This window comes from Penicillium atrosanguineum (assembly GCF_028827265.1).
Source record: "Penicillium atrosanguineum strain IBT 20685 chromosome Unknown utg000002l_segment0_segment0, whole genome shotgun sequence".
In the NCBI taxonomy this organism is placed as follows: Eukaryota; Fungi; Ascomycota; class Eurotiomycetes; order Eurotiales; family Aspergillaceae; genus Penicillium; species Penicillium atrosanguineum.
Genome location: NW_026623134.1, coordinates 2,247,146 through 2,263,244, shown reverse-complemented (window position 1 = coordinate 2,263,244; position 16,099 = coordinate 2,247,146). Strand labels below are relative to the sequence as shown.

The window sequence follows — 16,099 nt, the reverse complement described above, 5'->3', positions numbered from 1 at the left end:
CGATTCGGTTATGTCATGGATGCCCGGTGAGGCACCGATCGCCGGGATGTAAATGCCCCTCCATTTCTCTTGGCCGCCCGATTCTCTTCCCATATTCATCCCAACTCGCTCTATTTTCTCAAGCAAAATACCTCAACAATAATTCACCATGCCTCGCCAATTCTTCGTCGGTGGTAACTTCAAGATGTGCGTACCAGCTCACCCCAGCTACCCCGCGCTCAGAGCCCCTCCATCCCTCCCAGGCAAAATTAGCTGCCAGTTCAACGCAATTGACATCAACACAGGAACGGTGTGCAGGAGAGCATCACCAACATTGTGAAGAACCTCAACTCCGCCCAGCTCGACTCCAACACCGAGGTTGTCATCTCCCCCCCGGCCCTCTACCTCACCCTCACCCGCAGCCTCGCCGACTCCAAGATTGGCGTCGCTGCCCAGAACGTCTACGACAAGCCCAACGGTGCTTTCACCGGTGAGATCTCCGTTGAGCAGCTCCGTGACACCAAGATCGACTGGGCTGTCATCGGCCACAGCGAGCGCCGTGTTATTCTGAAGGAGTCCGATGAGGTATGTATCTGCTCCCGCAAAACGGCCCGAGAGCTTCGGCATCTACGCCCTCAGTTCGAACTCAAAGCTAATCATTTCCTCAGTTCATTGCCCGCAAGGTCAAGGCTGCCGTCGAGGGCGGCGTCTCTGTCATCTTCTGCATTGGTGAGACTCTGGAGGTACGTCATTCTACTTCGGTTACCCGTTTTTTTCGTGTCCCGGTGTGGGTCATCGGGATAGGCGTTGACAAAGGTCCTCCGCTTACACCCGACTTTTTACTACAGGAGCGTGAGGCCAACAAGACTATCGAGGTCGTTACCCGCCAGCTCAACGCTGTCGCCAAGGAGCTGAGCAAGGAGCAGTGGGCCAAGGTTGTCATTGCCTACGAGCCCGTCTGGTAAGAGACATCGCCCCCTGTTATACTAGAGCATGTTACTAACTATACTTCAGGGCCATCGGCACCGGCAAGGTCGCTACCACTGAGCAGGCCCAGGAGGTTCACGCCGCTATCCGCAAGTGGCTCGGCGAGGCCGTCTCCGCCCAGGCCCAGGATGAGGTCCGTATCATCTACGGTGGCTCCGTCAGCGAGAAGAACTGCCGCGAGCTCGCCAAGAAGCCCGATGTTGACGGTTTCCTTGTTGGCGGTGCCAGCTTGAAGCCTGCCTGTAAGTTTATCTGGTTGAACCCTCGCTGGAGCCAGTATACTAACCCGGCTCACAGTCGTCGACATCATCAACGCCCGCATCTAAGGTGTTTATTAGATAATTTGATACTCCGTGCCAACAAAAGGTTAGGCAAAGTAAATATGAGCCTTGATTTGGTAGGCCAAGAGCTAAAAAGCTTTGAACGTGAGATATGTTGTCATGAGAATATATGTACAATGTGCGCGCCGCCAGTATTTCCGGAACTGCGGCGTATTAAAAAACCGATGTATGTGAAGTAGGCGTTGGTCGAACCAACTGCCAGTCGTAGTACACTTGTGAAAAGACGAAAAGGAGATGCGTATAATGATCAAAGACATAACTCATGAAGAGTACATCACTGAGACTCCAACCCCGCGCCAAAACGACGTACCTGGCCCGCTGCCTCCACTCTGCGACACCCCACCCCCGGAGGTAGCAGAGGATATGATGGGCGATGAGAACGAGCCCGGTCCCAGCCCGACACCCGCACTGACAAGGAGCTCCTTGACTCGGCCTTCCCAAAGCAGACGAACATTCCAGGACTGATCGACGCGAAGCTTGATCACAGAGTCGCCAGCCTCGCCTTCATCCGCGTGAGACCTGACGGCGGAATCGGGTTGAACCGGGTCGGAGACGAGTGGAGAAGACGGCGGGGATCCCGGAAGTGAGGCAGAAAAATCATGCAGGCGCATCTTGCGGCGTGCCCATGCAAGTTCGTCATCGCTGGAGGTAGATGTTGATTTCCTACGCCAGAGCTCGCAGCCAGCGACCATCTCACTTTCCCAGCTATAGACATTGAAGCCGAAGCGGGAACTGAAGGCGAGATTTGGTGATGCGCGAAGAGAGTATGTTGTTGATAGAGAGCCAGTGACGGGCGTGAGTGTCAACGTCAACGTGTAAGGGAAAGTGGAAATGGGCGTGGGGTGGTTGGATGAAGATGATGCCGAAGGTACTTGGGTGGCTGCTGGAAGTGTGCTGAAACGCAACCCGGTGGACATGCCAATTAACGAGGATATCGGGGAGTAGTATGCCTCTGCGCCGGCCGAAAGAAGCGACAATGCAGGCGGGGCGTTGGCTGGAGTATAACGAGGATCGGGGCCAAAGTTCCAGAGCCCGCGCCATCCGAAGAGCGCATTGTCGGTACTGAAAAGATATTCATTGCAGTATTTGCCCGTATCGTGGGATAGTTGGGCCAGCATGGAAGCCTGCGGCGCGGAGTTCGACATAGGCGGTCCCTGTGTAGAACAAACTGCTAGAGCCAGTTGCATGGTCGGCGAGATCCTCCGCAGGAACAGTGCATTCAGCGTGGTAGGCGACGGCAGGTGTAAAGAGGCATGGAGGAGAGTCGCTTTGCGCTGCGCTGCTTCTGCTGTATTCTCTCCATCTTTGCTCTTTGGCAATCCTGGGCGCAACCCATCTCTGATCCCAGGGATATTCACGCGATCCAGTATAGAGTCCCACCCCCATGTCTCGACAGGGGCAGAAGGCGCTTGAACTTGCCGATATCCGGGTGAGATCTTTCGAAGGGGAATCAAGGCACTCCGACTGGGCGTGTTGTGGAAAGGCACGGTGCTGAAGAGGTATGAGACTGATCCATCAAGCAGTCCCACTGTGCCGAGCGTGTAGCTGGTTGCAAAATGCGGTGTAGAAAGCGAGGAGACCCGGACGCGCAATCGCTCAGGAGTCGAGAAGTCCAGAATCGCTGTATGTAATGCATCAATTGAAATCCCCGGCGCATCCCTGAAAGGCCGACTTACATTGCGTAGTGGTCGTCAAGCATGAGTAAGAATTATCGCGATTCCAGTTGGTGGCTTCCGCAAAGGCCAGCTGGATATAATCCATGAAATCCAGCATTGTCCCGTCGAGACCGAGTCAACTGGCGAGGACAGTCCTGACAACATGAAGTCAACAGCAGCTGGTTGCCCCATCCGGGTTAGTGGGGGTCGGATAAGCCCGGCAGAACAATTGATCCGGTTATCAGCGAAAAAAAATGCCACACTCGGTCCCCGTCTCTATCAACCAGTCTTTAACAACATAAAAACTCCATCCATTTCACAATGCCTCGTTCAAAGCGTGCGCGCGTCGTCCACGAGTCCAAGACTGCCAAGAAGGACCACAAGGAGCAGACCCGCCGTCTGTATGCCAACATCCGGGAATGTCTTGAAGAATATGACCATATGTTTGTCTTTGCGGTGGACAACATGAGAAACACATATCTCAAGGATGTGCGCTCCGAGTTTGCCGACAGCCGGTATGTGGATTGTTGCTAGTTGAATACGGGACACCAACTAACTCACATGCAGTGTCTTCTTCGGTAAGACCAAGGTCATGGCTGTCGCTCTTGGCAACAGCCCCGAAAACGAAGCCGCTCCCAACATGCACAAGCTCACCCCCTACCTGACCGGTGCCGTCGGTCTTCTGTTCACCTCCCGCTCTGTTGAGTCCGTTCTCGAGTACTTCGAGAACTTCCGCCCCCTGGATTTCGCCCGTGCCGGCACCAAGGCTACCCGCTCTTTCATGATCCCCAACGGTCTGGTCTGCTCTCAGGCCGGCGAGATCCCCGCTGAGCAGGATGAGCCCATCAGCCACACCATAGAGCCTGCTCTGCGCAAGCTCGGTGTCCCCACCCGTCTGGTCAAGGGCAAGGTTATGCTCGAGCTCACTGAGGGTCAGGAGGGTTACAAGGTCTGTCGTAAGGGCGAGACCCTCGACTCCCGGCAAACTACCCTCATGAAGATGTTCGGTATCACCTCTGCCGAGTTCAAGGTTGATCTTAAGGCCCAATGGTCGCGGGCTACCGGCGAGATCAAGATCCTTGAGCAGGGTCAGATGGAGGTTGATGCATAGATGCGCATGATCTCGTATATTGTGCCTTTATGTCCTTCGACTTATAGTCGACCAAAAAAGATTCCTATGGGCATTCTTATGGAGTTTGGGGCGGCGCTCTTCTTTTTTCATTTTCTCCAGATATATTGAAGAATATTCTTTTTTTCCCATTTTGTCCACCCGTGAAGACTTGGTGTCTTCCGATTGATGTCAATGATGATAGATACCAGATTGGATCAAAAGTCTACCTACTTTAAGAACACTTCTCTTCTATGTAAATGGGCTCAATTCTCAACTACCTAGCAAGATGCCTGCTTTTAGTGAATGCACTGGCCCTTACCTGGTCTTACCTGAGAGTCATATGACATTGATTTCCATCGCCTGAACTCCTAAGAATATTTGAGAGACTAAGAATACATACTTACCCCCCGAAGCGAAAAACGAAGTGCCAATAGGACGAGGGCATTGGAAGACATGAAAAGAAATGAAAGGGGGAGAACCTTGCGAACCCTCGATAAAAACGACGTGGGAAACAAAACCATTCTGGACTGCCGGTAATCGTATGCGTATGCACAGCCCAAGGCGCGCAGGTGCGTCTGAGACATACCCGCGAGACATCATCAGGAGTACAGGCTGATATAAGATGTCTTTGGTGAGACTTTCGATCGTGTGCGCTCTGCCGTCTCGGATCCAATCTCCATATGCACAGTCTCTCGTCTTACCCCCTTACCCTTGAAAAGGGGACGCGCGAAAGACAAAGGGATACCCACCAGCAAAATGACGCTGAGAAGAGAGAAGGTGAGTATCCATGAAAGAACATTTAGTATCGTCGGCGGGAGCGCGGGTCATCGTAGCCAGCTTCATCCTCACGGCGTCGCTTGTGACCAAAGTCCTCTCGGCCGCCATACCTATCGCGGTCTCGGTCGCCTCGGAAGCGGTCACCTCCACGATCTCCTCCACGATCTCCTCCGCGGTCATCACGGCGGTCACGGTAGCGGTCGCCATCGCGGTCGTCGCGGCGGTCTCCTCCTCGGTCGTCGCGGCGGTCACGGTCCGCGTAGCTATCACGGGGGCGAACGGGCTCGCGGTTGCTGCCGGTAACACCTCGATCACCACCTCGATCACCACCGCGATCACCACCACGATCACCACCACGGTCGAATCGGTCACCACCAAAGCCTCCGCCCCTAAACCCACCACGGCCACCGCCCGGTCCAGAGGGTGCGTTCGGGGGCGCCTGTCCGCCAAAGCCGTTGCGTCCTCCTTGGAAGCCGATTCCTCCACGAGGTCCACCAAAGCGATCGCCGCGGCCTCCTCGGCCTCCTCGTCCGCCGCCGAACCCTCCTCGAAATCCACCACCAAAGCCACCAGGTCCAGAGGGGGCGTTGAATCCAGGTCCCATAGGGCGGGAGGGCATGGCCTTCGTGTATCCACGACCTCCGAGCCCACCGCCGAGACGGCGAGGCTTCCAGCCCTTAGTAGTACGGCCACGCTCAACATCCACCAAGACTCGTCGGTCCTTGATGCGAATTCCATCTGTTTCCTTGTAGGCGGCTGTTGTCGTTGGATACTGTGTTAGCAATCACATTTCTTACCAGGGATTGAGTTCTGCATTGCAAGAGTTGCAAGCAAAAATTAGCTGGCTTTAATACCTTTCATGTCTTTTTCACGCTCGTAAACGACGAATGCATAGCCTCGGTTGGGTTTTTTGGCCTTTTCAGATACCGTATCCTTAACGATGCGAATCTGAACAAGAAAAGACGTCAGTGGGAGTGAAAATGAGGTTAAGATCTAGAAAGCCGTACTCTTTCAATAGGACCAAAGCGACCAAACTCGCGTTCCAAGTCGGCCTCTTTGACTTCGTAGTTGAGTCTCGCGACGAAAAGAGTTCTGTACGGGTCGCCGCGAGCTTGCGGGTCCTTCTCGGGGTCGACTAGTAACAAGGTAAGCGCATTAGCAAAGTGACTTCGGATCAAACAGAGATAGTGAGAAATTTGAAGCGGGGATGAACGTACAAGTCTTCATACCCTCTTCAAGCTTCGCACGCTGGGATTCTTGCTTCTCCAGCTTCTGGCGCCACTTGCGCTGGATCCAGCATTCAGTCGCATTGTACGGATGCTCCTCTTCGTAGGTTGGCTGTTCTTCCTTGGCGCGAGCGAGATAGGCTGCTACACCAGAGATTGTGCTTTTCTTGCAGTCTTCCGGAGCACGCGTGGTCGGAGCGAGGTAGCGAAGGGGAGGGCGAGGCTGGAAGAGCGCCAGCAAGGGAGGGGGAAGCTTGTCCGTCATGATGGCCTACTGGATAATAAGCCCAGACAGCTCAAAGATGTCGAACAAAGTTGTGTCAGTTCAATGTCCAAGAAGTGGGACTCCAAGAGACGTAGCGAATGCGACTAGGTCGCTCCACGGGATGGGCTCCTATGCAGCCGCCATAGCCGCGACAGGCGTGTATTCACCGCTTAGGTCACCGCTTGATACTGATTTGCAGCAAAACCGGCACTTACGGGATCCCACCGCCTCTCTCGCCGCCTACAATCACGTGATAATGGAAAATGGGAAACTTCGAGATGGGCAGAACACCGGACAATCACAACTCAACGATGCCAGTGAAAGGAATCAGGACTGTGACCGCCGCCAGGGTAAGTGCCGAGAAAGTAGCCCATGGACGATAAATGCGATCAAAGATATCGATTGCCCCCCCCCCGTGGAATCGATTGGCTGACTCAACCACAGAATGGCGTCGGTGCCTTCATCCTCCAATGCAAGCGCCTCGATTTCCACTACTGCAATTTCGGTGGCAGCTCGCGCGGCATGCTGTGAGTGACCTGCAGTAGCGGATATTCTGACCATTGGTGCTAACAAGATGAAACTACAGTGCCTTCTTGACCCAGACTCTTCCTAGATTCGCGAAAGAGAACCCGCAAATCGAGATTCGCGTTTCCCCACGACACCAGAAGCACCCCATGATCAAGGGCCAATACATCAACGGCAATGAGAAATCCATTTGTGTGCGCAACCTCGAGCCCGAAGACATCCTGAAGAAGGCTATGATCCTCAAGGATGCTAGCGGAGATAAGCTGAAGCGTACCAAGAAGCCTATTACCAGTTTGAACGAGAGTGTGCGTGGTATCTGGTCGCCATACCATGGAGATCTGCGTGGTGTTTAAAGCGATCTACATTGATAGATCTGGCGTTTTTGATGGGATTTCCCGGTGGTGTCAGTCCAATTGATGGACCCCCGCCGTTGCATTCTACTGTATTATTGAAATGGTCCGATTCTCTTTTCTTTGTTCGTTGCTTGCCTTGTCACTTTCTGGAAGCCAGTGGTGCTTTGACCCGTACACCCGGCTATGCATCGCAAAGCCATGTTATTATATCAATCTGAATGGAATTCAACTCTACAATATACTTTCAACCCCTTCATAGAGGCAATTAAAAGTGACCAAGAACATTTCGAAGAAATATGGAAGAGTCCTGGGAAAGCCCCGGACGATGCCTGGGAGATGTCCTTGGTATTGGGGAAGCTCGACTGGAATGCGAGAAGAGGCTATGGAGATTCATCCCAGAAACAACCATACAAAAAGATAAAGTTGATATAACGCCTGCTGTGACCATGCCGCTTGGGTATCGAAGAAAGAAAAATTGCAAGTGCCATCCAAAAAACACCGACATCATGCAAGTGAGTACTGCTCAAGATCCTGACAATATCATAGGTAGAGGTGGATCATAGCCGTGGGTGCACTGACAGGTTTTCCACAGCCGTCAACCTGGCATTTGGCAAAGGGCTTTGTCTTCTGGGGAGCTTGGGCCCTTTTGGCCTTTAACATGGACCTGTTTTCTGCACACTCGCCGCAATATACCTGTGCAATGTTAGCATAAGCACATTTCATGTCAGACACAAGTCGGTAACTGACATGTCCACAAGGTTTTGAAACCCAGATCTCTTGTCTCTTTCCTTCTCCGGTACCCAGCTCCCACTCGCAGTTAGGACAAACTGCAACATCATCTTCACCCAGTGTACGCGTAAACCCTTCAGGTGCTGGGCTTGGGGCTTTGTAGACCTGGCGTTGAGGTCTTGGTTCCGGTGGGGTAGGGGGTCGCATTTCAAACGAAGAGTGGCCATAGTCTAAGAATCCGGGGCCAAAGCCGTTAAGCACAGATCCATCCCCAGAGAAGATCATATGGTCTGTTGGAAGCCGATGGAGAGGAGGTACTCTTCTTGAATGCAGAAGAGATACAGATGAGAGCATTCTTCGGTCCTCAGCGTCTTGTCGAGTACGAAATCCGCGTGCGAGGGTGCTTGAGATCATGGCGACGGGATCCCATTGTCCTCGAGGCGGTGGCTGCGCCCGCGGTCTTGTTGTAGCCCGAACAAATTGGACCTCTGGACTGCTAGACGGTCCCTCGCCGGGGTCATCATCGGCCTCTTCTTCAAGGTCCACGACATCTGCCAAAATGTTCCTCCCGAAGCGCGGAGGTCTTGAGGTACTTAAAGTTCGACTCTCCGAGGGGTGAGCATGTGTGCGTTGCGGGGGCGTCTCAGGTTCATTGGTTAAGTCAATCACATCTTCTTCCTGAGAGGTTAGGGGGGCGGGTCGTCGAAAGTCGAAACCATCACGAGGGGTTCTTATGGGTGGCAACCGAGCCGGACGGGAACCGGTAGCGTTGGGGGGTGGAGGGTGAAAGTGACGGTGCCAGGTATCATGGCTCTCATCACTAGATTCTTGTGACATCTGGCGAGGAGTTCGCTAAGAAATTATAAAAAAAATATGTTAGTCTATATGTTCATTCTATAAACCGATGGCCCCGCTTGCACAGGAAAGACCTAGCTCACCTTGGACCTGGCGCCCATGAACAGGACGCCGGGCTCATCACTCATAGCAGTAGATCCGAGAAAAGACTTAGTATAGGGCACACGGAGGTCGGGGATTTTATCACGCCACGACATGCGCAAGGGAGGATTCGGATCGAAGACCGACATGATGACCGAGCCCGAGTACCAAGGCGGTGATATTCTGCCAGAGGCGGTCGGCTTTGGCTCGTGCGGAATTGAGGCGGTCAGCAATGAAGCCCAGTGAGGAAGAAGTATATTGGGGTGTGGCTCAGCTTATAAAACCGGAAGATGGAAAAAAAGAAATCGCAAAGAGAACTGAGAAAGATCTAAAAGTGAAAATAAGGGCACGTGACGCCTCCGTTTCATAGAGATATTTGTGAATTTTGCTTGCATCAAGAGCTGTTGTGAACGCAATACAAACACCATTGAAACTCAGATATCCAGCTCTAAAATTACATATTTTGCCCCAATGATCATGATTGCGCCAGAACGGTAATAACACCTGCATCGTTCAAGGAGACGATGCTCTGGGCTGCAGATCCAAATGCCACAGCAACAGCAGGGACGGCACTCCGCAATGGCTCGGACCACTGCTTCGCTGATTTGTTGAATTGCTGGACGGTAATTCCGCTGGGGCCACCAGTCAACAAAAACTGTCCAGTGTAGTCCCAGAAGATAGAGTTGACATAACTTCCAGTGTCCAGCACCTTAGTTTCCTTCGCACTGCGCAGGTCCCAGATCGAGACCGTGGTGGACTGAGCAGCCACTGCCGCCAGGAAAGTACCGTTCTCAGAGAAGTGAAGGCTTTTAACGGGACCAGACATCGCGAAGTCAGCAGCGGCAGCTCCAGACTTGATATCGAAGATCTTGATTTGTCCGTTGACGGTACCGGCTGCCAGGAGGTTGCCATCAGGGTGAATGTGCACAGACAACAAAGCTAGGAGATCATTGTTAGTATGAGAGTAATTGTAATCACAAGACATAAAGTACTTACCGGAGTCGGTGAAAATCTGGGTAATTGCGGTGTTGGTGGACAGGTCGTAAAGCACGTAGCTCTTATCAACCCCAACGGAGGCAACAATATCACCTGTCGCATGAACTGCAAGGGCTGTAACCTCACCGGCGTGCGAGGCAAAGCTTGCCACCTCGCTGCCATTCTCAAAAACCTTCACAGATCCAGTAGCCGAACCAACAACAGCCTTATTGCCAGCCCAGGTGGCATCGGTCACAGGACCGTCTGTATTGAAAGTCTGCACCACGGCTTTCTGGGTGAGAGAGTAGACACCAACAACACCATCGACACTTCCAACAAGAGCCAGCTCTCCAGTAGAGTTGACTGACAAGGCGCGACCACCGGGGTAAAGAGCTTCGGAGGTCTCGAGGGGCTTGTATGTAGAGATTGAGTCACTAGTAGCCCATCCTTCAGGCACTTGGCGCTTGCGTCGGGTCTTCGAGAGACTAGATGAAAGAGTCAGCAAAGAAGAAACCAGATCATAAGTTCGAAGTTCACGTACCTAGCGTGTGTATTATCGATTCTCTCCGCGACCGCTGCAGGCAGACCCTCGGAATCCACCTGCATAGCTTCACCAGCACCAGCCGAGCGACTGGCACCAACAGTAACCTTTGAAAGTGCATCGCGGGCTTCATCTCTCTCCTTGGTGACTCGTGCGATCACGCGCACGGCAGCATCATGCTGGTACAGCGCCGCGCTCAGCTCGCGCCGTGTCTGTGCCAGGTTCTGTTGCAGAGTGTATGTTTCCAGAGCAAGTGCATCCCACTCTTCCTGAAATATACTGAGGAGCGAGGGAATGGAGGTGAGGGTAGGAGGGCGAGGCCGAACAACGCGCTGGGAGTTGATATCGATCAGGTCTTCGGTGGTCATCTCTTCGCCGTTGACGGGATCTTTGCCATTTTCGGCAATATAAGCCTCAATGAGGCGCTTCTCGAAGACACTGCCTGTTCAGAAGTTAGAAAGGTGCTGAGCGCAAAAGGCGACTGGGGGAGACCTACCGCTCTTGGAAGAGACGACAGGCACTTGAGGTGCCTCTCCAGAGACTGTAAAGAAAGTTCATTAGTAAACAGATCTGAAAGCTGCGATCGGTATATCGCTGATGATAGAGCACTTACTTGCGCAAAGCATGGCTAATTGGTGTGAATGGGGGAGGTGGATGGAGAAGACCAGACGCGCAGAGCGGCTCCTTGGACTTTTCGATGTGTCCTGTTTCGGTTTAGCGCGGAGCTGTTCCCAGCGTCACATATTCACTTTCCACTTTCTATTTTCCATTCAAGCACACTTCAATCTGCCCTTTGGCAGTGACCATTTGTTTTCTCAATGGCCAGTTCTTGATTCTATTACATTTGCTTATCGGGAAAATACAGCATGAACTTGACCTGATCCAGCTATAGTAGCTATCCTATTGATTGACCATGTCGAAGAACCCAAAGCTCGCCTACGGTACGCCCTATTTTCTGTTCTCTACGAGGCTCTTCTCATTGGATTCATAGATGCGAAGGAGCCCGCGTTTCTTCAGAAGCTCCGGGGCCACTATGGAAACAACGACGGTCGCCTGGAGCGACCTGCCATGCGCCCCCGAAAAGCCAAGAATCCCGACGACGATGATGACGCGCCTGTCTATGTCGATGAAGAGAGCAACGAGGTGATCTCCAAAGAGGATTATCAGGCTTTGGTAGGAGGTGCCGAGAGCCAGGCTCACGATGGGGGCTCCAAGGGTCAACCTGCAGAGGGAGACGACAAGACATCGACGCCGAAAGAACCCTCGGCGAAGCAAAAAAACCTTACTGAAGTCGGCGGACAGAAGAAGCGAAAGCAGGCTAAGGCCGTGGGCGATGATAAACTAGAGGAAGAAGCAAAGCCCACGTCTGAGGAAAAATCCAAGGCTTCAGTTCGAAAGCCCAAGAAGGGCAAGAAGATCAAGCTTTCATTCGACGAGGAATAAAGAAAAAATAGCAGAAATTTGTGAAAAGGAACCCAAGAATACACCTATGTAGGATTGATTCTATCCGAGTATAGCATCAGACCTGATTCATGATGAGTCAAACGCAACCATGAAAGTGTACAGCGCTAGCACAGCGAGTAAGAAGCTTTAGATTAGGGCACAATGGAAATATTAAACTATTCAAATATTTAAATGTTTGAAGATCAGCTCATTTCGTGGTAAATATCCAGTGACGTAGTGTGAAGAGCGATATCATAGCGGAAGCGGTTTGTATTTGCCCAATTTCTCAGCAACTTTTTTTTCTCCGACCAGAGGCCGACTCTCCCACCACCACATCTCGTCGCAACTTAGAAACCCGGGAAGTGGTCAACACCTTTCAAAATGCCCGTGGTCAATGTCGACGACTTGGTTCGCCTGCAGCGGAAGCCAGAGGACATTCGAAATGTAAGTGCTGCCCCTCCATCCCACTTCCTATCTTCCTATCTGATGGCATATACTAACGGCGCTAGATCTGCATTCTCGCCCATGTCGTGAGTCTACACAAGTACCAGGGTTTCAAGTTTTATCCTAGATTTCTAACCATTTTTTCTTTTTTCTTTTGATTTAGGATCATGGCAAGACCTCTTTGACGGACGGTCTTATTGCCACAAATGGTATCATCTCGCCCAAGCTGGCGGGCAAGATCCGTTACCTGGACTCTCGCCCAGATGAGCAGCTCCGGGGTATCACTATGGAGTCCTCGGCCATCTCACTGTTTTTCTCGATGCTTCGACGCCCCAGTCCCGACGCGGCTCCTGCGCCTAAGGAGTACCTGATCAACTTGATCGATTCGCCAGGTCACATTGATTTCAGCAGTGAAGTCTCCACGGCGTCTCGTCTCTGTGATGGTGCAGTTGTCCTGGTTGATGCAGTGGAAGGTGTCTGCAGTCAGACTGTGACTGTCTTGCGACAGACCTGGGTTGAGCAGCTGAAGCCGATTCTCGTTATTAATAAGATGGATCGGTTAATCACGGAACTCAAGATGAGCCCGAGCGAGGCTTACTCACATCTCAGCAGACTGCTTGAACAGATTAATGCCGTCATTGGTAGCTTCTACCAGGGCGAGCGTATGGAAGAGGATCTGCAGTGGCGTGAGCGCATGGAAGACCGTGCCAATGAGGCTGCGGCTGCCGGTAAGGACAAGTCTAAAAAGCACATTGTGGACGATGAGGCGGCTAGCATCAGTGAAGCTACCGAGTTTGAGGAACGCGACGACGAGGACCTTTATTTCGCGCCTGAGAAGAACAATGTCATTTTCGCCAGCGCCGTGGACGGTTGGGCTTTCACTATCAGGCAGTTTGCTGCCATCTATGAGAAGAAACTTGGTATTAAGAGAACTGTTCTGGAGAAGGTTCTTTGGGGTGACTTCTACTTGGACCCGAAGACAAAGCGTGTTCTGGGCCAGAAGCACCTTAAGGGCCGGGCATTGAAGCCCATGTTTGTGCAGCTAGTTCTAGACAGCATTTGGGCTGCATATGAAGCCACTACTGGTGGCGGTAAGGGCAAAGGGTAAGCTCCATCAACCTCTCTTGTGAGCATTGCAACTAAGTCTTGTACAGTGACCCAGTTTTGCTGGAAAAGATCACAAAGTCACTAAACATCAACATCCCGCCTTATGTTCTGCGTTCGCGCGATCCCAAGAACATCATGACTACACTATTCTCTCAATGGTTGCCTCTATCGACCGCTGTCCTGGTATCTGTCATTGAGTATCTCCCGAGCCCTTCGGCTGCACAAGCCACTCGACTCCCTGATATGATCAAAGACTCGCCCGGTGCAGACCAAATCTCCGAAGAAATCAAGGAGGCCATGATCAAATTCAAAACCGGACCTGAACAGCCCGTTGTTGCATACGTCAGTAAGATGGTTGCTATTCCCGAGAGTGAGCTGTCATCTAGCAAGAAGCGCAGCGGCGCTACTATGACCGCAGATGAAGCTCGAGAAATCGCCCGTCGCAAGCGCGAGGAGATTGCGAAGATGCAGGCGGAGGCTGGCGGAGGTCCAGGAAATGATGCCTTTGAGCGAATGACCTCTGCCTTCGAGAACACATTGATCACGGAGACAGAGGAGCCGGAAGAAGTGGGAGAAAAGGAAGACCCTGATCATCTTATTGGTTTCGCCCGACTCTATTCGGGAACTCTTAATGTTGGAGACTCGATCTATGTTCTGCCGCCCAAATTCTCGCCTGCGAACCCGCACGCGAGCCCGGAGCCAAAGAAGGTTACTGTAACAGATCTGTACCTGATGATGGGCAGGAGTCTCGAGCCTCTTCAGTCCGTGCCGGCCGGTGTTGTCTTTGGAATTGGCGGTCTGGCGGGTTACGTGCTCAAGACTGGTACACTCTGCAGCCAGCTCGAAGGTAGTATCAACTTGGCTGGTGTCTCATTTAGCTCTCCGCCCATTGTGCGTGTTGCTCTAGAGCCAGTCAACCCGGCGGACCTGGGTAAAATGATTACCGGACTCCGTCTTCTTGAACAGAGTGATCCTTGTGCACTGTACGAGCAGCTTCCCAGTGGTGAGCATGTCATCCTCACAGCAGGTGAATTGCACTTGGAGCGCTGTGTAAAGGATCTCCGTGAGCGGTTTGCTCGATGCGAAATTCAGACTGGTGAGGCTATCGTGCCGTACCGTGAGACTATAGTCAATGCCCCGGAGATGGCACCACCTAACAACCGGGAGTTCGGCCGTGGAAGTGTCGTGTCTCTCTCTCCTTCAAAGCAGATGACCGTTCGCCTACGTGTCGTTCCTCTCCCTGAAGCTGTGACAGACTTCCTCTCTAAGCAGGTTGGAACCATCAAACGTCTCCAGTCAGAGAAGCACAACACAACTGAGGCGGCATCGGAGGAAGATGTCATCCAGCAAGTTGCATCAATTGATGCCGAAGCTACTGGCGAGGCCCGCGAAGCCAACGTCCTATCCTCGAAGGAATTCCGCGACGAATTGAACAAGGTCTTCGAGGAGGACGCCACGGGTGACAAGGAGCTATTCAAGAACGTCGTCGACAAAATCATTAGCTTCGGACCTCGCAGAACCGGACCCAATATCTTGGTCGACGCTACAGCGGTCAACACCTGCGAGAAATTGTGAGTCAAACTGAATATCTAGAGTATAATCTTCCAAGCTAACAACTAGACCAGCTTACTCGACGACCCTAAACAATCCAACTCATCCGAAAATCACGACCAACAAGCCCTCCTAGTCCGCGACCTTTGTGACAAAATCGCCTATGCCTTCCAACTAGCAACAGGCCAGGGCCCCCTCTGCCAAGAACCAATGCAGGGCATCGCCGTCTTCCTCGAAGACCTAACCGTCCACGCCTCCTCCAACGACGAGCTCGACATGGGCCGCCTAACCGGCGACGCAATCCGACTCGTCCGCGAAGGTATCTCCCAGGGTTTCCTGGATTGGAGTCCTCGAATCATGCTCGCAATGTACAGTTGCGAGATTCAAGCTACCAGTAAAGTTCCCACCCTACTACACCAGAAGTAAAGACTAACCCCATAAAAGCCGAAGTCCTAGGCCGTGTCTACGGCGTGATTACCCGCCGCCGAGGCCGCATTCTCTCCGAGATCTTGAAGGAAGGAACGCCCTTCTTCACCATCTTGGCACTTCTCCCCGTCGCGGAGTCGTTCGGATTCGCCGAGGAAATCCGTAAGCGGACATCTGGTGCTGCCCAGCCGCAGCTCATCTTTGCTGGCTTTGAGGCGCTGGATGAAGATCCGTTCTGGGTTCCTGCTACTGAGGAGGAGCTGGAGGATCTTGGCGAGCTTGCGGATCGCGAGAATGTGGCGAAGAGGTATATGGATGCGGTGCGCAGTCGGAAGGGTCTTGTTGTTCAAGGAAAGAAGTTGATTGATGCGGAGAAGCAGAAGACGTTGAAGAAGTAGGTTTTGGTAGATGGGGATTGCCTGTTGGGTTCATTGTGAAGATATAAACAAAAATCGAATTTTATTGTGTTCCTATTTGATATCTATGTACTGTCATACTATCGATGTGGGTGTGGGTTGGGATGTAACCCCCTTGAGATAACTTTTCTTCGAGTCACAGGATATCGGACAGGAAGTAGGGTCAGGGAGGTACGCAGAGATGAGAAAATCTGCTGCGTCCGTTCATCTTCCTCACTTGACAAACACAGTCCGACATTGAAGGTCTCGACCGTGTATACTAAGGAGGTTGGGTTCCAAGGTTGGAAGGTTTACGGTAGGCGGAGATGCCTT

The 16,099-nt window shown here is 52.3% G+C and overlaps 9 protein-coding genes across 9 annotated transcripts; 5 read left to right on the top strand and 4 right to left on the bottom strand.

Moving 5' to 3' along the window:
* Positions 1-148: 148 nt before the first annotated feature.
* N7443_002630 (triose-phosphate isomerase TPI1) lies at positions 149-1,292 on the top strand (the record flags this gene model as incomplete). The annotated part of the gene is made up of 5 exons (XM_056882686.1): positions 149-186; positions 285-564; positions 648-940; positions 994-1,208; positions 1,264-1,292. The coding sequence occupies 5 exons, from the start codon at positions 149-151 to the stop codon at positions 1,290-1,292; spliced, it is 855 nt and encodes a 284-aa protein (XP_056744527.1).
* A 275-nt stretch (positions 1,293-1,567) lies between these two features.
* On the bottom strand, positions 1,568-3,080 carry N7443_002629 (mitochondrial distribution and morphology protein 10; the record flags this gene model as incomplete). Its single annotated transcript, XM_056882685.1, has 2 exons — positions 1,568-2,928; positions 2,984-3,080. 2 exons carry the CDS (start codon positions 3,078-3,080, stop codon positions 1,568-1,570), a joined length of 1,458 nt encoding a protein of 485 aa, XP_056744526.1.
* A 203-nt stretch (positions 3,081-3,283) lies between these two features.
* N7443_002628 (ribosome assembly factor MRT4) lies at positions 3,284-4,073 on the top strand (the record flags this gene model as incomplete). Its single annotated transcript, XM_056882684.1, has 2 exons — positions 3,284-3,477; positions 3,530-4,073. 2 exons carry the CDS (start codon positions 3,284-3,286, stop codon positions 4,071-4,073), a joined length of 738 nt encoding a protein of 245 aa, XP_056744525.1.
* A 799-nt stretch (positions 4,074-4,872) lies between these two features.
* Positions 4,873-6,341, bottom strand: N7443_002627 (U1 small nuclear ribonucleoprotein 70 kDa; the record flags this gene model as incomplete). Its single annotated transcript, XM_056882683.1, has 4 exons — positions 4,873-5,606; positions 5,705-5,798; positions 5,858-5,985; positions 6,068-6,341. 4 exons carry the CDS (start codon positions 6,339-6,341, stop codon positions 4,873-4,875), a joined length of 1,230 nt encoding a protein of 409 aa, XP_056744524.1.
* A 311-nt stretch (positions 6,342-6,652) lies between these two features.
* On the top strand, positions 6,653-7,219 carry N7443_002626 (mitochondrial 54S ribosomal protein mL43; the record flags this gene model as incomplete). The annotated part of the gene is made up of 3 exons (XM_056882682.1): positions 6,653-6,691; positions 6,786-6,868; positions 6,928-7,219. 3 exons carry the CDS (start codon positions 6,653-6,655, stop codon positions 7,217-7,219), a joined length of 414 nt encoding a protein of 137 aa, XP_056744523.1.
* Positions 7,220-7,759: 540 nt separating this feature from the next.
* On the bottom strand, positions 7,760-9,033 carry N7443_002625 (putative RING finger domain protein; the record flags this gene model as incomplete). The annotated part of the gene is made up of 3 exons (XM_056882681.1): positions 7,760-7,912; positions 7,967-8,800; positions 8,887-9,033. The coding sequence occupies 3 exons, from the start codon at positions 9,031-9,033 to the stop codon at positions 7,760-7,762; spliced, it is 1,134 nt and encodes a 377-aa protein (XP_056744522.1).
* Positions 9,034-9,359: 326 nt separating this feature from the next.
* On the bottom strand, positions 9,360-11,026 carry N7443_002624 (pre-mRNA-processing factor 19 family protein; the record flags this gene model as incomplete). Its single annotated transcript, XM_056882680.1, has 4 exons — positions 9,360-10,344; positions 10,401-10,842; positions 10,897-10,941; positions 11,014-11,026. The coding sequence occupies 4 exons, from the start codon at positions 11,024-11,026 to the stop codon at positions 9,360-9,362; spliced, it is 1,485 nt and encodes a 494-aa protein (XP_056744521.1).
* A 287-nt stretch (positions 11,027-11,313) lies between these two features.
* On the top strand, positions 11,314-11,843 carry N7443_002623 (DUF4604 domain-containing protein; the record flags this gene model as incomplete). The annotated part of the gene is made up of 2 exons (XM_056882679.1): positions 11,314-11,341; positions 11,392-11,843. The coding sequence occupies 2 exons, from the start codon at positions 11,314-11,316 to the stop codon at positions 11,841-11,843; spliced, it is 480 nt and encodes a 159-aa protein (XP_056744520.1).
* A 381-nt stretch (positions 11,844-12,224) lies between these two features.
* Positions 12,225-15,769, top strand: N7443_002622 (GTPase RIA1; the record flags this gene model as incomplete). Its single annotated transcript, XM_056882678.1, has 6 exons — positions 12,225-12,287; positions 12,353-12,373; positions 12,451-13,391; positions 13,442-14,965; positions 15,020-15,339; positions 15,390-15,769. 6 exons carry the CDS (start codon positions 12,225-12,227, stop codon positions 15,767-15,769), a joined length of 3,249 nt encoding a protein of 1,082 aa, XP_056744519.1.
* Positions 15,770-16,099: the final 330 nt, after the last annotated feature.